Below are 25145 nucleotides of genomic sequence, written 5' to 3' on the forward strand. Positions count from 1 at the left end.
AGTGTGACTGTGTTAGGGCCACTACCATACCTCTAAACCCCTTAGAGCAAAAAATCTGGATAAAGCCATACAGAAAAGTTGGACAACGGCCAAAAATAGAGGCAATATTTAAATATTGCTCTTATAAACATAGAACATTGATAGCATATCAGGTTGTGCATTAACATGAATTTTCTGAAGGGTATGAAGTCTGAAATTAAAATATTTGTCATTATTGTCTAATGTCGGGCTTTAATAATTTGCCACTAATTTGCCAGAAAACAACAAAGTTATGAAAAATTAACCAAAAATATGTGGCAAACAACAGGACAGTCTGCAGAAATATGTACAGATGAGAGGTATGGCCACCACATGTCCCACCCTACAGGTTGCAGTCCATGTTTGGCCAGGTGTGACCTGTGAAAACAACACAAGCAATACAGAGGTCCCAAGAGTGTAGGACAACACACATTTCCTAATAGTTGCATAAAGCAGTTATTTTACATGAGAAACACCTTAATGTTATGAGAAGTAGCATAAGCTATGGAAATGTGACAAAAATAAGCTGTCATATCAGCACATCAAGAGAACTCCTGTCTGTTGCACTTGCTACATGGGTATGGTGGGTATGGTTTGTCTCCCAAAGGCTGCCCTGTCTCGGGAATGCACTTCCCATACATGTAAAACAAAGTACCATGCAGACCCTCATCAAGTGCATCCATCATGAGAGGATGGGAACCACAAATCTGTCCCAGGGTTCCCATCTGTGTCCTTCAATGACAGGGGCAACAGGTGCTGATTGATGATTCTGTCAGGGATAAAGTAATGGCTAAGCTTGTAAGGGACCCAGGGCCATTACTCTAGTAATCTTCTATGATTGTATGAACCTATGATCCTACGGAACTCCCAGGTGACATGTATCAAGAGTAGCAGGCTGTGTCAAGGGATATGCATGCGAGATTATGCTGTCTGCCCCTATTGTCCCTCACACACTGTTCTACACGTACACACCTAGGTAACCATGCACATATACAGCCATACCTTGGTGATGTCACATTTCTGCCTTGCCACTATGCCATTAAGAGCTGCTGTATTGGCAGCAGGTCCCCACAGCGTATAGACATACAGACACCTGGAACAGAAACATAATAACGTCTGGGAGACAACAGTCAGTTAGCAATACTAACAGCAATACAACATCATGGCACAAAGGTACATACACTTTAATGTGTATGCATGACAGTTGCCAGCAGATAGCACCATACAGGGCATAACACTACTGCACTACAACTACCATTAAGTGTATCATATTTACCCTGTGCATCAGACACATATTAGCATGTCCCTGCATCGATGGTATGGATGGCATGGATGTGGCACAAGTATCATCACATGCACAGGGTGTGGTGTGGGGTTGCCAAAGGCCTAGGCTATGCCACACAGTTGACATCATGCATGTGTGTCTGGAAGGGTGCTGGTCACCTGGGCCATGGACAGGAGCTGTGTGTGTCTGGTGGTGACCTGCATGTAAAGTGATGTGTGAGTGTGTGCATGTTTACAGACATGACATGCGCCAGCCCTACACAAGGGTATATTGGACAGCTGTGGACTGTACATGGCAGAATGTCATGTGTGCAGTCACAGACATATGGTTCAAAGCTGCAGAGAGCACCCCAGCATTACTTGGTTAACCAGCCTATCATACAGTCAGACCCCAAAGTATGGGAGGTAATGCCATAGGACATTGGGTTTCAGTATACATGAGACACATACACACCTCCATGATGTACAGGCAGTAAGATGCACAGGGAACACTGCAGGGCAGTACACAATTGCCAACACACCTATTCAAATTATAGCTAAGTACCAGACACCACATGTGACCAGGAAACCATTCTGCCTATGCGGACATCATCAACTGTATTAGGATTTGGGTCTGTTCCCTAATCCTGGCTTACTTGAATGACCCAAACGTACATTGGAAGATGTACCCATGCCAGCACACAAACGGACAGCCATTAACAGTGGAATTACAAACACCTTGGTGCAGCTAGGGGCTACCCCCACATGAAGTGAAGGTGTGCTGGAGTTGATATTATACAAAATTAGTTACCACTGCAGCATCTCTATGGTGTCATCCTCCATGGCAAAGCAACCATCATGTGGTCATGTTTGCAGTCTCCATCTCCCACAATACCCATGTAGTTAGGGTCAGACATACATACAGCTCCAACATGGAATACAGCCCCCTGGGGGAGTGATATACACAGCTTCATAGCCCCCAACCCCTCTGTAGGAACTGGCACCAATATCCACACATGCACACAAATGCTATATGTGCATTTGTATAGATGCATGGAGTCAGGTATACCTGACAGGACTACATCATCCTCTGCAAGGATACATACACCTGTCTGGTGGACATCTGCAAGAAGTATCTATAACAGGGATGACATACCACCATCTGAGACAAAGTAGGAGCAGGTGGCCAATATGGAGCAATGTCTCCTTAGAGTGACAAGCAAATGGGATCACTACTGGAAACCTGCAAAGCAAACCCAGAGCCCACATTGTCAAGATCCACTAAAGACAATCATCTCCCATTTTGCACATATGTCTGCAACATTAGAGGAAGCACTTGAATCTGCTCATTTGTGGTGGTCAAGGATACAAGCTATACCAGTGCTGTAGGTCTAGCATACTTGATGCCTGACAGAGTCATTGTAGGCTCCGCCCCCTGTCCCCCCCATCAGTACATCAGAACATCCCCAGTACCTGCCACCTTCTCCTATATGTAGGGATTAGGTCACCACTGTCATCTAAAAGTCATGGTATACAGCTGCCATGAGAGGATATCACATCACAGGAGGCATCCTACATGACCCCAATCATGACCTTGCAACACCATAAGGCACTCTATTCAAAGGGTGCCTGACTACCACCTTTCTCCCAGCCGTATGAAGGACACTTACTGTTACCCCTTTACACTAAGGTGGGGCATCCACCAATCTGTCACATTATACACCCATCAGCCTAACTAGGCTGATCTGCAAGACCATAGCAGAGTTTATAGTAAACCTCATTACCAAGGAAATTGGCAACCTCCACACAATCCATCACGCACAGATAGGCTTTATCAAGGAAGGGATCATGTCTGTTACACTCTGTTGACCTCTTTGACACAATCTCCAAAGCCATGGATGGGGGAGGTGACAGTGCACACTACCTTCCTTGACCTGGACAAAGACTTTGACAGTATAACCCACTTGGCCATAATAGATATATGCCCCAAGTATGCATCACACCATATGTTACCAGAAGGGTCGCACACTGGCCCGCTGACACAACCCACCAAATCCACATAGAGAAATCCACCTCAAGCGGTTGACCCATAACTAGCGGTGTATCCTGGTGTTCTGTGTTTGAGCCTCTGTTATGTGTGATGTACACTTCTGAGGTGCAGGGCACAACCATTGGCCTATGGCCGCCCATGTTTGCAGATGACTGTATGCTATGTGCTGTCACTGGATTCCCTAGTGATGTGGACATCTGCCTAGGAGGATCTCATGCAGACACATGACTTGTGTCAGAAAATAGTTTCAGGCTGCATACCAGGAAATGCAGTGTCAACCCCTTTGGGGAGAGTGACATCCCCACATATTATCACAGTATTAACAACATCCTTAGTATGCAATCAGTCGGGAAGGATCTGTGCATGCAGGTCGATGGCAACATGACATTTCACCGCTATGTTGCTTCAGTTGTAAGGTAAACCTTCTACATGGCCCACCTCATACATAAGGGTATGTCATGCAGGGACATGGGGTCATAACATCCCTGTATTACCCCCAATAAGGCCCATTATTGAGTATAATGCCCCGTTCATAATTCACCTCACACAGCACATGCAGCAGCTGGGGACATCACAGAGGTTCCCCACCAGGGAATACAAGGTCCTCAAACATCTACCATACACAGATAGGCTATAAGCCCATCCTCTACCCAGTTTCATACATACTCCTCAGAGGTGACCTCTGTCTGGCTTACAAGGTAGTCACAAACTCCACATTGTTGGGACTGTTGCACAAGTGCAAATCAAGCTCCACTCTATTAACCCACACACACACACACCCTCAACCTGGTGTGTGACATTTACTGGCCTTGTTGGTGGCTCAGATGTGTGTTCCACACACTCACCCTGCTGTGGAATGGACACCCTGTCCACATCAGGCAGGGTAGCCATTTACACCTTTGCAAGCACAACCTGAATAACTGGATAGTTAACAGCACATACACCCTTGGGATATCACCTGTGTCCTTGTTGGACTTGGTCATCAGATGCTGCCTTGCATACACATGGGCTAACATCTGGCCTAGGCTTATGAGTGCACAGGGCACATAACCTCGTATGATCCTTGGTATACCAGTTATGACCTGTGTGCTGCGATAGACTGTGTTGTTATGGGTACACATCTATTACTCCCATCTACTGTGGTGTGTCCCCTATAGGCAAAGTTACAGTACCATGTCATACAGCCACCATCCGACAAATAGGTGAAATCTATGTGGACACTCCAGCAACATCTGTGCCACACAATAACTGAGAGCAGTGCAAATGTGGTGTAGGGTTTCCGCCACATAGGTTTATGACATCTGCGGTACACAGATGTTTGTGGAATGTGTACATGTGCCTGATATATGTGACCCCCCCACCTAAGAAAAGTGGATGTCTGGAAAATATGTAGTGGTTATCCCCAGACTGTGGGGAATGTATCTGTGACATGCTAGACCCCTCAGAACACAGTAATGGTACATTAATATCTGGTACCGTATTAATTCCCTTACATTGTATGCTCAATATGTACACACTGTTGCTGAGGCAGAGCCTGTCCCCCTCCCCCCACTACTACTGCCTATAATCTGCTGGCCTGCTGCAGGGGGTCACCAGGAATGCTACACATAGCTGTCAGGCAATGAGATACAGGTGTGGAGTACGCAGTGACCTAGCCAGAGTATATCAGGAACAGTCAGGGACACCTGGACAGTGTTTGAACTATGCTTGTATGACATTCACAGATTGCGAGGGGCTCATTGAAAGTACATGATGTGACATGCCATCTGTATTCACCAGTAGTTAGTGTCACTATTGTACAACAAATCCAGTAGCATGTGTATGTGAGCTGACCGTTGCTGGGAGGACTCAGGGGCCAGAGCTTTGATCTACATCACTGCAGACAGAGCCAAAAGGGAAGACTGCAGGTGCTTGATAGCTGACTAACAGCAACATGTCATTTCAAGATTTGCTGAGACCTGCTGTTGAAATTCCTATTTCCCATGACTGCATCCCCCATCTGCATTCCATTACATGGGGAATTCAATGACATACCTGGTATAGTGCTGTACTCCTTTGTGAGCAGAAATCCAGTGGTAGTTTTCCTAGGAAGGGGCAGTGTGTCTTCATGAAGAAAGTCACAGACCTGTTTACCATAGGCAACAGCTTGTTTTTTGTAAGTAATTCTCATGAACAGGTGATTGCCTGTGCACCAGTCTGTGACTCACACCTGCTAATAGCATCCAAACAGCTAGGTTGCATTTTCATTAACCAATGGCGTGGCAACACTGTGCTATAATTAAGGCCTTCATGTAGCCCTAGGCCCTTTTCCTGCCTGTGAGGAGGACATTACCGAGGTGTGGGAGGTACAGCATCACAGAGGGTAGGTAGAAATACTGTGCACTGTTTGGATTGATGTGGTATGTCCACAGTTTTGCATGCTATTTTTTCCCATTGTTAACAGACTTTCTGATTCTGTGGCAGTTTTCTGCTTAACAATGTGTGCTGGGGTCGGTAAGGAATCAGGCAGGTGTGAGTATCATACATAATATTTATCTGAATGTGCATGCTCCTGCAGTTGACGCTGGTCTATCCAGGGAATGTATGTTTGTTAGGGGAGACTGTGACACGTCCCTGTTACCTGACCATTTCACCCAACCATTTATGTATGGGTGTTGTGTGGATGCCCTCTTCTAGGTGTTTGGGAGGTATGATAGGTCTGTAGCAGGTAGCTGAACATACTGCTGCATGTGTAGCAGGCTGCAGCTGCTGCATTCTGGCCAGGAGTCATACTGGGATTCTGAACACACTGGGGGACAGCAAGGTGTATATGTCAGTGAGGGGGCAGTGTCAGTTCTGTTGTCACAGCACAGCCAGGATGAGGGTACCCTTAACAGTCCAGGTGAGGCATGTGCCTCTGGTGCATATGTTAAGTAATAGTGCCATCCAGATAGAGGTAGGTGACATTTAGGACACGTATTCATATATGTGACATGTGTCCCACCCCATAGGCGTTTGAAGTGCTACTGTGGGTGGCAGTGACTGCGGTAGCAGCAACCAGTTCTGCTGGACATTGCAGGGCTCAGTTATTTCTATGTTCTATTGACAACCATGTAGTTCTCATGCAACAGACTGGACTGTGGGAAAGGACTGTGGGTGTCCAGATGTCACACATGCTGGGAATGTAACAAATAGAACTATTGAGTCATTATTATGGCAGGTGTAGTTGCAAGACATATGTGCATGCATACAGTGTGTTACACAGGATTTGCATGTATGTTCAGATGGGTATGATATGTGACCCTGACCTGTCTGTCATGATTTTGTAATCTCAATCTGCACTGACTTGCCTGTACTTCACCACACAGAATAGGTTTTATGACAACCATGCCATTAAGTAGTGGCATAATTGTGGGCATTCTGCAACAGTCTGTGCAGTTGTCATCTCTACCTGATATCGTAGGTCTCATGTACATTCATCAACATGTATTTGGCTGTGTACTGGTTTGGTGTCTGCATCACAGGCCCAAGTACACTAATTTATCCCATTATATGTAGAAGTAGTGTGTCACTGGCAATCAGGATATGCTTTTCATCACAGCTGAGTGGCCTAGTGGGCTAATGCATTACGCTATAGTTGAAGGGTGTTGAGTTTAGTACTTGGCAGGTGTGCTTATTCTTGCTGATATGCATCATTGAAATTCATGATATGTTTACAGAAACACCAGTTCATTTCCAGGGATGAATGGTCTAGTGGGCTAATGCACTGTACTGTAGGTGACATGATCCTGGGCTCAATACTTGGGAGGGGTGAATATTTTTTACTGATGTGACATCAGTGGAATGCATGATATATTTATAGAAACACCAGGCATTCTCCAGAGCTGAGTGCTAAAGTCATACTGGAGAACTGTAAAAAGGGGAAGAATTTAAGTATTGCATGGATTGACTATAAAAAAGCATTTGATAGTATCCCACATTCATGGATAAAAGAATGCTTAAAAATGAATAAGATACATCCTACACTGATTGACTACATTACAGTGACCATGAAACAGTGGCAAACCACTTTGCAATTAAGCCATGATAAAGGACAGATTGTTATCCCAGGGATAAAAATTCAAAGGGGGATATTCCAGGGTGACTCTCTGTCACTGCTGCTATTCTGCCTTGCCATTAACCCATTAAGCTGTTTACTTAACAGCTTAGGCCATGGCTACAATTTGGCTCCTAAAAAAACAACAAAGTGTAAAGACTTCTTATCTTCTCTTTGTCGATGATTTAAAACTGTATAGCTCATCAGATGAGGAACTGAAAGCACAGCTGCAGGTTGTCAAAACGTTTTCAGATGATATAAGAATGTCATTTGGTCTTGATAAGTGTGCAAAAGCAGCCTTTAAAGCAGGAAAACTGTAGCACCAGGAAAACATCAATTTGTGACAAGAATGTGATATTAAAAAACTTGAGCAAGAGGGAGTGTATAAATATTTGGGAGTTGATGAAGGATCAACAATAAAACACGAACAAATGTGAATAAAACTTAGTAAGAAATATTTTAGAATACGTAAATTAATTCTGAAAACAGCATTGATATCTAGGAACAAAATCCAAGTTTGCTCTTCTTGTCCTAACTTACAGTTTTGGAGTGATTGACTGGCCCCAAATGTGTTGAATAGATTGGATAGGAAAACAAGAAGGATGCTTCATGCTCATCAAATGATTTATAAAAATCAGTGCATACCAAAATTATATATTCCCCGTACTGAAGGAGGTATGGGCCTACTTGAAACTGATTACATGTATAGATCTGCAGTTGTGTGACTCCACACATATCTGCTGACCTCACAAGACCCAAATGTAGTGAAAGTTTTGAAACATGAGGAGAATAAATCTAAGATGATTTCTCTGCTTAATTTAGCAGAAGCATATTGGCATCAAGCAGGAATAGAAATCAAACCAGAAGTAGGTAAAAATCAGGCAGCAACTGAATGTTCCAAAAAACAAAATAAAGAATATAACGTGAAGGACCAGATGAGAAGGCAAGAGGAGGGGCAGCTCCAGGGTGGATCCCAGACGTGCTGGGACCTGGTGCCATGGCCAGATGAGGTAGGGTAGGCGGATTCCATGGAACCAACCTACCCAATCATGCTATGGTGTTGAGCTTTTTCAATGTGTACAGGTTAGTCATAAATAGAACATTTAAACATTAGTTATAACAGCATACATGGGTGTACCAATTAATCCAGAACAATTAAATTGCATAACATACAGAACACAGGCATAAATGGAATAACAGTCAGTATTGTAATAGCATGCCAGTAACAGTTATGGCAAAAGGCCAACAACACTGGTATTTCAACAAGGTACAGTATGTTAGTATGCAGCCAAAGTAATATATAAACAAAATAATACAACACAAGGCCCAACATTAGGTTTTGAGAACAACATATGTGAAAATGAAACCATACCCGTAGTATAACTATAATAATTTGTGATGCAGATAAGGGGTGTGGGGAGAGAAAAACATTCCATTAACAACAGTATAGGCTACATTTTTCACAACAGTACTGCTCAATACTCTACAGGTCTGCCCTTAGTTTATGTCTACAAGTGCCCTATTGCTTCTGTAGCACTTACATGCCTCTCAAGCTATCCACATGGGATAGTGTGGGCCAAGCTGTAACACCTACAGGTACAAAACTACATGGGACTACTATATGTCAGGGGAACATATATGACTACCAAGGTGTACTGTGCACTGATGTTGTGTGAGCATGCTACTGGCATACTTCAACTGGAGTTTATATCTGTGTCCAACGTTTTTGGCAACAATGATCACTATCTGTGACAGCGTGACACTTGAGAGTCATGTATCATGCACAGTACAGAGAGTTTGCACTTATCCTGTTGTCATTGTCAGGCTTGGTGTTAGATTATCACCAGACATTCACAGATGTGCCAGGCATACAGCCGTAACAACAGTAAACAGTTTTATTTGTCTTATTAACTTGGTATAATAGTGTACTTGTGGATGTTTTATTTAATGCAGTCTTATCAACTTGCTGAGCAATGCTGTTTACACACTAGTACATCTGGACACGTGAATTAGTATGTCATTCAAAGAGCTACTACAGACATTTATTTACCTGTAATTCCTGTGGGGAGAACATCTGTTAACAATACATAACTCTTTCTATACATATTCAGTAGTACTTCAATGTTTCTATAAATATATAGTAGCATTGTCTCTGGATTCGAATCCCAGTTTGCGGGTGGCATAATGAATAACATACTTATTGTTTATCAAACCAAGCTACTGAGCCACTGTTGTGTGTTGAGTGACTGATATTTACCTAGATCTCACCTGGTAACAAATTCTGACCTGGTAATATAGGTAGAGTGTCACAAGACTGCAGTGACACTTGAACACACATGCATGAGATTCATGCATGACAGAGATAGTAGGTGAACTGTGTATTAATACTTGGAATGCAGGTGTACACATTTAACCCCTAGTGGATGGGAATATCTGTGATGTGTGCGGACCGTATCGGGGTGCTTGGTTGCCTACCTGACTCATATACAGTTGCAGATGGTATATTTGCAGTCTACAGATATTACATTTTCATACTTACCTGTATCAGCATGACTATGTTCAGGAATGCATACAGCTGAAATGCAAAGGTTAACACAAGACACTCCTGGGAGAAACACACTATAATACCTTAGACAGTAGTACTCTAGGTTCAGTTCTTAGTGCAGAACAAATATCATATTGCATTACATCTTGTAGTAGAGCTCCACATCTACACTTTAGCAAAATAGATCTTTATCGGCCAACCTTCAGTCATTTCATAGTATTATAATTGTGTTTACTTCCCAGCACGTGTAATATTCAATTTCTTGAACAACAGCCCAGAATACACACAATTGGCAGAACACAGCTTTATTTAGGGTGACATGACACAGTGATTGGTATACATCTGACAATCTTTATTGTTCTATACTTTAAATAATGCATGTGTTGAAAGACAGCTATTTCACAATCTATGCAGTACTAACTTTATTTCCTTCACAATTCTAACTGCAGTTGTGCTATAGTTCCTGTAGATTAGGAATGCAGTTAACTTATTCCTTTCACATTTTGAATGCCAGTGTACTTTATTACCAGAACATGTATTATTAATACATTATACACATGTTATTCCCAAACATTATTAATGCAGTATTAACCTTCTTTCCTTAACATTAGTGTATTTCATGCTTTCATCTATATTGAACTGGACCTGACAATACTCACTTATATCAGTCCAGTTCTATGAACATATTCTTTGCAGACAATCACAACAGAATATAACTAGTGGCAGTCAGTACTGTACTTTTTCTTAATTAGATTATTATATATTGCAAGGGTTCCCCTTCATAATCTCAAAATACTGAAATCCTGAATTTCAGTATTCTGAGACCATAAAGGAGAAAATTCAGAATGCCAAAAGTGCATAAGCACGAATTAGAATATCTCAAATCTGTGCTTATGCATTTCCGGTACGGTCCGTGAAGTGTTTGGCTGAGATGGTGTCTGGAATCAAAGGTGAGTGAGTGTATGTGTGTGTTTTTGTACGTTGTATGTGTGGGTAAGGTTAGGGAGCTGTAAGTATGAGTGTGGGTGTTGGATTTGTTGGTGTTTGTGTATGTGTGATGTGAATTTGTGTGTGTGTGTGTGTGTGTGTGTGTGTGTGTGTGTGTGTGTGTGTGTGTGTGTGTGTGTGTGTGTGTCTGTGTGTGTGTGTGTGTGTGTGTGTGTGTGTGTCTGTGTGTGTGTGTGTGTGTGTGTGTGTGTGTGTGTGTGTGTGTGTGTGTGTGTGTGTGTGTGTGTGTGTGTGTGTGCGTGTGTGTGTGTGAGCGACTGTAGAATGCCATGGTGTGATTTTTTTTTTTATTTTGTTATGTGCGATCTTGGAGTTGGCCTATATTAGTAGGGGGAGTGTGGGGTGCACATCCCCTCACATGGGAGGTGCAAGGGGGCCTTGCCCCCCTGCTTACATGTAGTGTAGGTTGTGTGGTTTGTGTGGTGTAGGTAGAATGGTGTGTGTGTTGTGTAGTGTATGGTGTATGTATGTTCGTGATTGTGAGAGTCGTGATTGTGGGTTTCGGGATTGTGAATGGTTTGGCTTCATATTTTTCAAATACTGAAATTCAAGATTTCAGTATTTCGAGATTATGAAGTGAAACCATTGCAAGATATATCTGTATTCACCACACTCTTGGCACATCCTGGCCAGGCACCCTGCATGGGTCTCCAGGTTGGAAGCCCTCACATCTGCAGCTGTGGGGGGGGGGCACACCATTATGTGTACCTGTCTATCAGATATATCAGATATTCATACCTGAATTTGGTAATTCAGTGGTACCTATACTTACAAACTTCTGGGGCATTATGGTCCTGAGCATCTTGGATCCATTCAGCCAAGAAACCTCCCTTCCTATGCTTCAGGTCATTGTAGTGGTGATGCACCTGCTCAGCAGTGTGGGGGATGCCAGTTACAGTGGTGAGGTCATGTGCAAGTTGGTCCCAGGCCTCTGATTTGTATTTGGACCGCTGGTACTGGTCCTGCAGCAACTAGATGTCATAGTCTTTCACAAGGAGCCTAACCATGGCCCTGGACTCCAAAATGCCAGAGGGCTATGCCCGAAAGCGCACACCCTCTCCAGTACCTGCCATAGTTCCTGCATGGGTCAAACTCTAACAGGTTCTGGCTGTATTCCCAAATGTTCAACTTAATTAAGGCTGTTTTTGTGCCCTTTACTGCCATTGGACCATTTTTAAAAAAAACTAAGTAAAGCTTAGCACCCCACAAACCTGCTAAGCTTAGCCGAGCAGTGCTTAAACTGGCAATGCTTAGCGGTGCACAAACCAGCTTAACTGAGCTGAGGACTGCTTAAACTGGGACTGCTTAGCAGTACCCAAACCAGCTAAATAGAGCTGTGCATTGCTAAGTACTGCTAAAACAGATCCTGTTTAAGCATTGCTTGCATTAGCTTAGCAGTGCTTTGCAGAGCTTAGCTAAGGGAAAACTAGACTTTTAAATAATAAATAAAAATATATTGACATTAATTGCTGATTAATGATGCTTTATTATTATTATTATGTGTATTTATTTTACTTTACATGACCATACCTATTTTAATTACATTATCTTGGGGTGTGACTGTAATTTATTGGACACTTGTGTGTAACTGGAGCTTTTCTCCTCGTATCTCCACTGAAAATGGGCTTCTGGACCAGCTAGAATAACCCGGTTAACAACTATTAATAACTATGTTGATAAAAAATTTATAAATTAATGCTATCATATGTAAAAACTGAATGGCCTGTCTGTGTATTTGAAGCATGCAGCTACTATACACAAGGCCATGACTCTTAACCATTCAGCTAATGTGAATGTGAAGATTCCAGCTACACATTTCTATATAGCTTTCAGTTATGTTTAAGCACTGTAGAGCAATGTGCTGTGCCACGCATAACTACTCAGCTATGCTTAAACATGACCTTTTCCAGTAAAATTAAAAACATCCGGTTTCTATTTTTAGATGTCTGGCACATGTTCATTGCTAAATTATAAAAAAAAAAAAAAAAAAAAAAAAAAAAAAAAAAAAAAAATAAGAGGGTGGGGTGGGAATGACATTTACATTTATATTTCAGTGCCATCCAGCACTTTGACAGTGCAGGGGCTGTGTTACTCTTCTCTGAGCACTGTAGCACACTCCCTACACTGATTCACTTACCGTGTTACACGGCTCCCCCTCAGTAGCCCACCTTCATTAATATGCAAGGCGTGCTGCCAAGGGGGAGCTGCAGACACAGCCACTGTTCACTCCGTGTAGGCCTTACACTATTTCTACATGGAGTTTATTAAATCTGGGGGATGGAAACGACTCACTTAAGAATCACTGGGCTGTAGACGTAGTTACAGGTAAGTGTCAAACTTTTTAAAAATGTGAGATTTAGAATTAAATACAACTGATAATGCAATATTTGTTATCATTGCCCAAGGAGAAGGTGAGAAATGAAATTTGGAAGGATAAGTAATGAAATGGAAGTCTACCACTAAACTGTTGAATCAGTCCCACATAACTACTTATTGGAGCGTTAAATTAAGTCATTGTGTCCCTGTTGACTCAGCAGTTTTATCTAATTTTGCTAAATCATAGTATTTTCTTTTGTTTTTCTAGACATCACAATCTCTCTCTCTCTCGCTCTCTTTTTTATTTTTTAACAGCTTTATAATGCAGTACCCATTGTAAGATGCCTTCCACTTCCTTTTCAAAAACTTTTCAGAAATATTCAGGAGCTCCAAGGTTTTCTGAAGACGATAATACAGGAACACAAAAATACTCTGATACCAGGAAAAGAGAGAGACTTCATAGACTGTTATTTAGACGAAATTAACAAAGTAAGAGATGCATCTGTAAAATATATTCTGTAATGATGTCACATTAAAATCTATATGAATATTAATTTTATGAGGCTAGCATTATTATTTTCTGCATTTAAAGAGATGTACTCTATAATGAAAATTACTTTAGTACCAGATGTTATTGCTTTCAGACAACACTTCTGCATGGGCTGACAATACAAAATGCTTACATATGACACGTTTCTAATAAATAAAAATTATAGTAGCATAATCCAGCTAAACAGAAGGCAAATAATATTATTTTGATTATATCATCATGTACTCCAGTAATAATTATTATCATTCTCAAATGTGTCTCTACTCTTTCATTTTTTTTTCATTCTTTGATTATCAATTTAAGCCAATGCATGGTTGCAGTGTGGAGACAAACCATATCCTGGCACTCAGTAGGTGAAAAGTATGAAAGTTTTGTAACAAAGTAGTCTAAATCTCTGTTCATAAAAATTATGAAACATTTGTACCTTTATGAGTAATTAACTAACTCAATGTTATGTTCTGGGTTCCTACAGAGAAACAATGATGGTTCCTCCTTTGATGAAGAAAATCTTCTTATGCTAATGGAGGATTTGTTTATAGGTGCTACAGACACCACAGCAAACACTATGCGATGGGCATTACTGCTGATGATGGCTTACCCTAATGTTCAAGGTAAAATGATATTTAGAGAGTTGCAAAGAATGTTTAAACAGAGATGTCTTGACTTACCTTACCATACAGTCCTGCACTGTTTTGAGGTAGCATTTTTGTCACTGCTTTAGGTTCAGTGTAAATTTGAAATTAAAGGTTACAGAGAAGTACACACACAGACCCACACAGATGCATAACTACACACACACACACACACACACACACACACACACACACACACACACACACACATGCACACTAGGGTTACTTCTTTTTCACATGCTCAAATTGGGAAATTTTTTGTAGAAAAATTAGATTTTGCATGTCAAAACATACCCATGGCCAGTGGAAAGGACAGAGCTTCACTTTTTTGGCAAAATAAAAGCTTGTTGTAGCATTTGAGTTGCTTAAGCTATTTTATATAGCATTTAGGCATTTCATATGCAAAATAACTGTTTTATGCAAATATTAGTAAAACCTTATGAAATATTTCTTTGTCATAAAATCTCAGGACATTTGTCATTGTTTAGTTAGTTTCACAGGACACAACTGCCTAAAGAGGGACTGCCCCTTGCAAAGATGGATAGCTGGTAACCCTAACACACACACACACACACACACACACACACACACACACACACACACACACACACACACACATACACACACACACACACACACGTGCGCTTGCTTGAACATTTTTATACAGAGACACATAGTTGCATACTTTATCTGTCTACGGGTACATTTCAACAGACACACACACACACACACACACACACACACACACACACACACACACACACACACACACATGCATTGGCTGGGGTTCATAGACAAGTACTATATGCTTATTCAGCATTAATAATAAAGAAGTTCTCAGTGCAAAGCACCACTTATCTAATTACAAATGTAGTAGGTAGAGGGATAGTGGGTGTAGCCTGAGCAAAGGAACTCCAAGGGAATGAACTCCTACTTTATGCCCTGCACACATACGGCATGTACCTTCTGGACAAAGGTACTGCAGATGAGTAATAATGAGACCAGACATGATAGATATGACTGTTGCAAAATGTGGATGTTCTATGTAGACATAGCAGTTCCCTACAACAGGTATGATGGAGACCTGCCAATAAGATACTCCATGCAAAGTAAAAGGGATCATATATGATATATTATGTGTAGTATATTATGGATTGCTGAAAAGCATCATATATCATATAGCATTTATCACAGCACACATGTCCATCATGTATGGGGGAAGAGCATTAGCACAGAAACAGCTAACAGAGTTTGAGGAATCTTTTATGTAACTTGCTAGGTAGGGGGATTGCTACCTCATATCTATGGGTGGTGTAGATGTGGAAGCAGCCCTGGCACCAGCCACCCATGTGCCTGTAGGAGAACACCAGGTTAATAATTCTCATTATAGCAGACTGTAGCAAACATCACTGTATGACTGAAGAGAGGGATTGATAGACAATCACTTGCATATGTACCCTTTCAGGTACTTCTGGTCTTCAAGTATGACATACTATGCAGCAAGGTACATACTGCAATGTATTGTATAGGACTGTTTCCTAGTGAACCAATATGTATGCCACTGAGAGATTTAAAGTTGTATATGTGTAGATTTAAAATGGTGCCATATATTATCATAGTTGTGCAGGGTTCAGCAGAACAGGACAATATAGGGCTGATGCTAGTAGGGCACCTGTGGCTGTTGCTGTTGATGGCAGTATGCAAGGGGCACAGTCTGTTGACACAGTGTCACTGTCTTCTGCAATGGAAGAAGTGAAGGAGTCACCCACAACCACCAGGACAGATGCCTTACTGGAGCATGGCAGACCTCCTGTCCCTAACAGTCTCTGATGGGTTCTTCCTGTATTCCCAGCCTGCACAGTAACAGACATGTTCACCGTCTCTGAGGTGGGCACACTCTCCACAGGATAGAGGAGCAGGGGGTGTGATGTCACCATGATTCCTGAACAGTCCCTTATATGAGCTTGATACTTAGAATCAACCAGCAGGTGAGCAGGTCAACTATAACGGCAGAAACATCTGCAGTGCACAACATTGTGGAGGTGTTGAGTAGAAGACATTGTCTGTTAGAGGGTATGCAATGTCAGTGAAGCAATGAGTAGCACACTTTCCTTTTACGCAGAAGGCAGGCGGTTCTATTCCCACACCGGGAAGTCCGATTGCTGACACTGGAGTGAAGCACAAGGGGATGCTGCACTCCTATGTGTGTTGTTGTTCAGATGAAACATTTAACCAAGGTCCCATCTGATTGAATTGATGATAGTTCAATTGGATGTAAAAGATCCATTGGCACCTATCAAAATGAGTAGTAGATGTTTTCTGATGCCCTGGCCAAATTTTTCCTAGTAATATATATATATATATATATATATATATATGGGTCTACTGAAAAAGACTGAAAATCCACTTGTTCAAAAACGAACAGTGGATTCTCGGTTACGAGAAAGTGCACTTAAACAAAAGTGCACTTCCGTGAAGAACGGTTCAACGAACCATTAAGGAACACAGGTGCCGAAGCGCACTACAGTGGGGAAAGGAGATTTACGTGTTTCCCCACTGTAGTGCGATCTCAGAGTTGGTATATTTAAGTAGGGGATTGGGGGGTGCAGGGGGGCTTGCCCCCTGCAAAAACAATGTTTCACTGTTTTTTATCGGTTCATTGAACCGATGTTTGCGGAAGTGCATTTTTGCTTAAGTGCACTTTTGTGTAATTGTGGGTCTGCTGTTTATTTTCGAAAAAGTGAGTTTTTGATTATATACAGTAGACCCATATATATATATATATATATATATATATATATATATATATATATATATATATATATATATATATATATATCACCTCAGCTCTCCCCTGAAAAGCGGCGACTAGCCTAGTGGGACTAAATAAGTCAATAATATTAAAAATATATATATATTTATGCACCAACCGCATAGTGTTTAACAGTGTATAGGTAATGACAATGCCTTTGAGGTCACTGGTACCAAATATTGCCTGTACTGGTGAATCAGTGAGGAACACTACAACCAAAATCTGGTCTGCCAGAATAGGCCATGCATTCTGTAGCCATGGGAGATATTGGATGTGAGGTAGTGAGGCACAGGCCATCACATATTTGTAACATAGACTGTTATTCAGATGGTATTTTTTCACCTCTGAGCAAACAGTCTGCTACCCCTAGTTGTGTCAGTATTGTGCAAGACATCACTACTCTGGCTCAGCATATAGGATACCTCCTCAGGGTGCATATACTTAGTTGCATAGTTTTACCAATTTCCTGCCGTGGATTGGATCTAAACCTGACATTACAAGCAAATGCAGTGGACACCAGCAGTGGCTCGAGGTACCAACACAGATCCTTCCCACTAGCCCTTCATATTTTTTGTCCACTTCTCCTGTACTCTACTTTACACAGTCCTTCCTGTCCTCTCCCTGTTTTCTGACCACATCAACTTACCTAGCATTATGGACAGACAATTTCCCATAGCTTCTCCAGCCAGCCTGGTCAACATTGGCATCCTGAGACAATGTAGCAACTGTCTCATGTACACTGACAACCCACTTCTAGTTCACCCAAATTCATTATGTGAGAGATGCATCTATATCAAGAACCTAGAATCCAGGTTATGTTGCTCACCGGTCAGTTAATCTGATACTAAGCAGGTTTTCAGAATACACGTACCAAACCAACAACACATAAACCTAAATATGCAGAGGTCCTTACCAGAAACTTACTTAAACATCAGAGAACTTCCAAACACAAACACAAGTATGATTCACATAATACATCTTCTGCAGAACATAGTACACATAATAGATCACACACCGGTGTCTCCCCAGTCAAACCCCTAAGGCATAACACAAAAACAGACATCTTGAGACACATATATGTCCCTCTCACCAGGTTGGTTAAGGAAAAAGATACAGTCAGCTGAATGTAAAGTGCCAGGATCCACCACATCACATACACACTCAAGTCTCTCAACAACAGCCACTGTTATGAATTTGTCATAGTCCATGTTAGTGTGAATGACTTGAGATGTACCTCATTGGACTATATGAAGAGAGACTTGACTGAGCTCTCTGATTATGTGTCTCAGGCAGGTACATTGCTAGCCTTTGGCAGCGTTTTACCTTCGCCTAGGATGATACTTCAAAACAAACAAAAAATTATTGACTTCAACAACTGGCTTAGTTTCTGGTGTCATTCAAAGTGGATCTAGTATCTGTCAGCCTCGGATGAGATGGTCGATAGACCTTGATGCTTTGCCAGAGATGTTCTTCGTTTGTCACCCCTGGGATTTCAGTTACTCGTTAAGGTCCTTGCCACTCCATCGTGCCTTTTTTAAGGAAATATCACAAGAACAAAATTCCTGACAAAAATACCCTCTAAAAACAACCTCAAGGTTATGCTGCTAAACACTAGGAGTCTAAACCAGAAACTGCACTAATTGAAAGCAGTCCTCACCTTGGAAATGCCGACATTTGTGCAGTTACTGAGACCTGGTTTAAGGCTGTGGAGAGCACCACAGCTATACCACATTGCATTCCCTTCCACAAACATTCAGGCCACAAACTGAAGGTGTGAGAAGTAAAGGAGGTGGTGTATCAATATTCATTATGTATAAATATACCTCTAGACTGGTTAAATAGCATGATTCCCTTAAATTATTTCAGGTGCAATTGACTATAGGTAAGACCCTACTTCAGGTCATTGCCAGCTATACGACCCCCTCCATGCCTCCATGAATCAGGACATCCACTCAGCCTGCTTGGATCTACTTGAGTCACTCAACATACAACCAAACGCTCTGGTTTTGGGTGACTTTAATTACCCATCCATTGACTGGATAAATTATACGTGTTCTATCTCATTTGCCCAAAGGTTCCTGGACTTCATTAACTCGTATCACCCTGGACCAGCTGGTTGACACACCCACAAGAGGCTCAAACATCCTGGATCTGGTGATCACCAACAAAGGGAGCTGCTGCACCACCCTCAGTGTGTGGCCACTCTTGGTGAGATCTGACCACAGTCAGTCTCACTAGAAGTAATTAAAACACAAGACAGCCCCCCCCCCCATAGCAACAACTAAACTAAAAAATGTCCGCAAGGCCAATTACAACCTCTTATGTGACAGCACAAATAGCTTCATAACCCCTCCCCTACTGATGGAACAAATTCCTGTACTGAGTTATACACCAATGATTTATACGAGCACCTGTACAATAGTATAGACTCTGCCGTACCTGAAAAAAATGATGCAAGATCTTCAAGGAAAAACAAACCTGCCTAGTGGACAACTGCCATTAATAGGCTATACAGTAGGAGAAAGAAATTGATGTTTAAAAGTAGGGAGGAATGGTCTCAAAACTGGAAACACTCCCTTCTCAACTTAAACAAGCAAGCAAGACTCCTAGTGAAGTCCTCCAAAGCTAACTACAAACCCAAATTAGTTTCTCTAAGGATAACCACAAAGCATTCTTTAGTTACATCTGTAACCTCAAAGGTAAAGCCCAGATGTGTACTGAACTCAGTCAACGGTATTACATTTACAGAACCTGTGGATATAGCAAACCTGCTGGCTGACAGGTCCAGTAAAAACTTCACTGCCCTGTCCCCACCACACATACCCCAAAGCATCCCTATCACCTGACACCCACCAGACAACATCTAGGACTGTGTTCTACATGGGTTAAAACAGGAATTAGTATCACCACTGGGAATGCTTTTCAATCACAGCCTAAGCACAAGCTTCACTCCTGCAGAATGGAAAACAGCTACCATCATCCCTTTGCACAAGGGGGGGGGGGCATCCACGGACCCCGAGAGCTATAGACCCATTAGTCTGATCAGCCTTATCTACAAGGCCATGAAACAAATCATCATGGACCTTATTAACAAAGATATAGGACATCTCCAAATGCTTCACCCCACCCAGTTTGGCTTTGTCAAGGAGAGATTGTGACTGTTAAACTTGGTGGACTTCTTTGAGACAGTCACCAAAACCCTAGCTTTGTACCAACCCATATATTGTCGGGTGGGTTGCAAACTGGGTCACTGACAGAACTCATGTGGTCAAAATAGGAGAATCCACCTCCTCCAGCAGACCTGTAACCAGTGGCGTTCCACAGGGATCGGTTCTGTGACCCCTACTGTTCGGAATTTATTCTCTGAAGTACAGGCTAAAACTAAAGGACTACGCCTGACAAAGTTTGCTGATGACTGCAAACTGGGAGCGATCATTGAAACCCCTGGTGATGTCAACATCCTGCAAGTAGGTCTTACACAGACTAATGAATGGTGCCAAAGTTGTGGTCTTAAACTTAATACAAAAAAATGCATTATCACCCCCTTTGGCAAGGGTGATGTTCCTGCAAACTACCACATCAGTAGCAATAGATCCACAGTGGTAGAAAGGGCATTTTATAGTGCTCATCTCATAAGTATGGGCATTGTCTCCAGAAAAAAAAGAGGTTATAACCCCCCTGTACTCTTCCTTCATCAGGCCAATAATGGAGTACAATGCTTCATTTGGTATGTTTCTTTCTGAACACCTACAGCAACTGGGGAGACCATGAAGGTTCCTTACAAAGAAAATTTAGGGTCTAAAAGATTTGTCTTACACAGACAGACTGAAATCATTGTCACTTCACTCTGTATCATATAGACTGCTCAGACGTGACCTATGTTTTGCATATCGAGAATCTCTGACCCAGCTTTAATGGAGATGCTGTACACAGGTTCACTTACTCAAAGTACCTCAACCTGGTATGTGACATCAACAAAACTTTACTAGACAGATTTGTCTAAGAGAGGTTGCCCCACCTTTGGAACAAGCTTCCTATTCATGTTAAATAAAGCCCCTTGTTGGGATAATTTAAGAGCAATTTGGATGATTGAATGGGTAACCAGAAATTCAACCCAGGGGTTCCACTAATGTCCCTCTTGGACAGGGGCCATAGGTGCTAATGTTAGTGCCTGTTTGAACCAGACAGCCTGGGGAACATGGGTTGAACTTGGCTAAGCTTGTAAGGGCCCCACGACCATTAGCCTAGTAACCTCCTATGATCCTATGATCCTATGCACTGTGGCAGGTCAAAAACTATGACTGAAGGATATGATCCCTGCCTCTGCTCATTCTCATCGACTACATGTTTACAGTGCTCACCTCTCATGATTTTGTCCCACATTTAATGTTCCAGTCACTTGTCACTGTGTCCCTCCCCCACTGGATTAAGTGACAATGTCTGTGCTTTCATCACCCTTTAACCTGTGCAGGTATGGTGATGTCTGATGCTTGGTGTGGCCTGTCCATGTATTGCCTTGTATAGCTTGTATGTGATATTCAGGCATCATTTCATTTTGTGTTGTCTGTGTCATGGCCCAGAATTTTGGACCAGACATGGTCTGCACTGAATCTCTGTCATGCCCTTCTGCTGTGACTTGTATGGTATATCCTGCCATGTTATTCATCTGCATCATTTGTATACACAATACTGCACTGTACAACACAGAATAGAAAACAGATATCTTGCTACTTATGTCCCAGCTATATTACAGTGCCCTTCCAGAGGTGTCTGAACATCAGAAATGTCCCTTCAATAGTTGAAATATGTGCTGTTCTTTGTTTCATATGTCAGTGTGGTCTATACTATAGGATATTTCCTGCATGGTCTGAAGGTTAAATATTGAGGTCATCAACCACAACACTTGGGCATATCTGGCATCACTTGCAACTCACAGCAAAACAAAAAAACAAAAAAACAAAAAAAAAAATATATATATATATATATATATATATATATATATATATATATATATATATATAGCTTGTTCCAAGCATGCATAGTACCCCTGTGTATACAACTGTCTCCCTGGAGTGTGTGTGTGTGTGTGTGTGTGTGTGTGTGTGTGTGTGTGTGTGTGTGTGTGTGTGTGTGTGTGTGTGTGTGTGTGTGTGTGTTTGTGAGTGCATGGGGTTGGGGGATGGCGGGTGAGTGAGTGTAGGTGTGCAGTCCTACCAATCAGATGATCCTGCAAGAAAGTCCCTGTGCAGGACAAAAGTGTGTCATTTATGTAAATGCTGTGCAGTTCCCAGGAGTGCGTAAACACATTTTAAATAATTCCTTGGTCACTACAAACCACCTTACATTTCATGAAGAGGCAACCATTCCTGTGTTTATATTGTGTGTACTGGTTATGGCTTGATAACATATGGGTATAATCTGTGGTGTCCAGGACATATGAGAAATGGGGCAATTTCACATAAGGCTGTACAATGTTAGTTTTCTCCACACGTACCTTGTGAACTGGATAAGCTCCTCCACATGTTGTAGTATAATATCAAGGAACTTGTTTAGGATTATCAAGGCTGATGTTTGAAGAGTCCTTAATGCATTCACTGTAGGTCATTTGAAAGTCATTGTAGCTAAGATAGATATATCAGTATCTGTATCTCCTCTCTTGGTGTAAATAGCTGTGACACTCAACTTTGTGTCCACTAATTCCATTGGGAACTGATAGCATGTTATACTGTTTGCACTGATTCTACTAGAAGCTGGTAGCACATTATTCTCTCTGCACTGATTGCCCTGGTAGATGACAGCACATTACATTCTATGAGCTGATTCCACTGGCAGGTGAAAGCACAGTGCATTGTGTGCACTGATTCAACTGCCAACTGATAGCACATTACACTGTGCAGGCTGATTCCACTGGCAGCTGATAGCATATTATACTGTGTGCACTGATTGCACTGACAGCTGATAGTACATTATACTGTGTGCACTGATTCCAGTGGCAGCTGATAGCACATTATATTCTGTGAGATGATTCCACTGGAAGCTGAAAGCAAATTGCATTGTGTGTACTGATTCAACTGGCAGCAGATAGCACATTATACTGTGTGCACTGATTCCAGTGGCAGCTGACAGCACATTATATTCTGTGAGCTGATTCCAGTGGAAGCTGAAAGCAAATTGCATTGTGTGTACTGATTCCACTGGCAGCAGATAGCACATTATACTGTGCAGGCTGATTCCAGTGGCAGCTGATAGCATATTATACTATGTACACTGATTCAACTGTTTGCTGATAGCACATTATACTGTGTGCATTGATTCTACAGACAGCTGATAGCACATTGTACTGTGTGCACTAATTCCACTGGCATCTGATAGCACATTATGCTATGTGTCTTTATGCCACTGACAGCTAATAGCACGTTATACTCTGTTCACTGATTCCACTGGTAGCTGATAGCACATTAAACTGTGTGAGCTGATTCCACTGACAGCTGATAGTACGTCATACTTTGTGCACTGATTCCACTGGCAGCTAACAGGATGTTGTACTGTTCTGTTGTTAGTGCATTTCCTAGCATAGCCCCCGTCATGTACACCACAGATCCCAATGTTCAAAACAGGTATAAGTGACTGCACACACTACCTTTATATGCATCTTCAAACCACTCTTCAATTTGGGGTGCCTTAATTTCTTACATCTGTGTGACTCATTTGTATAGATCATTTCCATGAAGCTCCTCATTTATATGCACTGCACTCCACACAATTTTGACCATTGCACAGACATGCAATCTTTGTTTTAGAATTGCATCCACTCTGAGCATAGTTGCTACCCATGCTATTTTGCTGTATGTATTTTGCTAACACTCTGTAAATCTGGGCCATTGTCCATTATATTGTCAGTGTCTATGTCTCCCTCTCACTTAGTTGTATTTTTCTGTACAACTTTTCACTAATTTATGTTGAAGTTTTCATTGGTGGTCTCATACTACATTTACTTACCATCCTATTCTAGGCCCCGTACAATCAGACATCAGGAAAAACTGCAGCAAAGAGAGAGAGAGAGAGACAGAGACAGAGAGATAGAGAGGATTGGCTGCAGCAAACCAATGTGTATGAGCCCAGGAATGGGAAAATAGTGCTGAAAGAAAATAATCTGAATTGTCTTCAAATGAATGAGTAAAGGAAGAGACAAGGTGTGGATTCAGTAGGTGGTGATAATGGCATACACATCTGATTTATTTTGTATGATTCAGTCTGTACAAAGAAGCAGACTTCCCCAGGACAGACTGTGACTGATATTATATGCCTCATTTTTTCCTCTGATAATTATGTATCCCTCCCTTCTGTGTTCAACATTCAGCTTGCTGACCATCTAGTTTCATGGCTGTCAGCATAGTGAAGATGGCAATGAGGTCTGAACTCATTCAAATTGCTGAATCCCAAAAAGTTGGATCAGTGTAGGGATGTTCACATTGTGTAGGCACTCCCTCAGTGTTTGTGTTTATGGTATGGCAACTGTGATTGCTTGCATCAACAGGTGGGTGAGTCAGGTTACACTTACAAAGTGGTACATGTACGTTTGGCAAGGTCGGAAATGCAAATAAGCAGTGCACAATTCATAGGTTCTGTTTCATTAACATCCAACATCCTTTTCATTTGTTTGCAAATTGTGTTTTCTCTGTCAGGCTTTTTGTATTATTTAGTATAAAAGAAAAGAAAATAAAAATAAAAAGGGGAGAAATAGTTGAAATAAGGAAAAGCAATCTATGACATACACAGTAGAAAATGTTAGTAGACATGAGATATGTCTACATAGGTCTGGATTTCAGGTCTCACTCCAATGCACCTTCAGAAAACAGGATGGGTGCCTGCCACA

General features: G+C 41.7%; 1 protein-coding gene across 2 annotated transcripts in view; it reads left to right on the forward strand.

Moving 5' to 3' along the window:
* Positions 1 to 25145, forward strand: part of LOC122809624 (cytochrome P450 2J6-like) — a 673826-nt gene that overhangs the window by 382051 nt on the left and 266630 nt on the right. For both annotated transcript variants that reach the window (XM_044081258.1, XM_044081257.1), the window contains exons 5-6: positions 13591 to 13764; positions 14298 to 14436. In XM_044081258.1, the coding sequence (XP_043937193.1) occupies positions 13591 to 13764; positions 14298 to 14436 (313 nt within the window). The remainder of the gene's footprint in view (positions 1 to 13590; positions 13765 to 14297; positions 14437 to 25145) is intronic.

This window comes from Protopterus annectens, chromosome 8.part0 (genome assembly GCF_019279795.1).
Source record: "Protopterus annectens isolate FY-2018-M chromosome 8.part0, PAN1.0, whole genome shotgun sequence".
Taxonomy (NCBI): Eukaryota; Metazoa; Chordata; order Ceratodontiformes; family Protopteridae; genus Protopterus; species Protopterus annectens.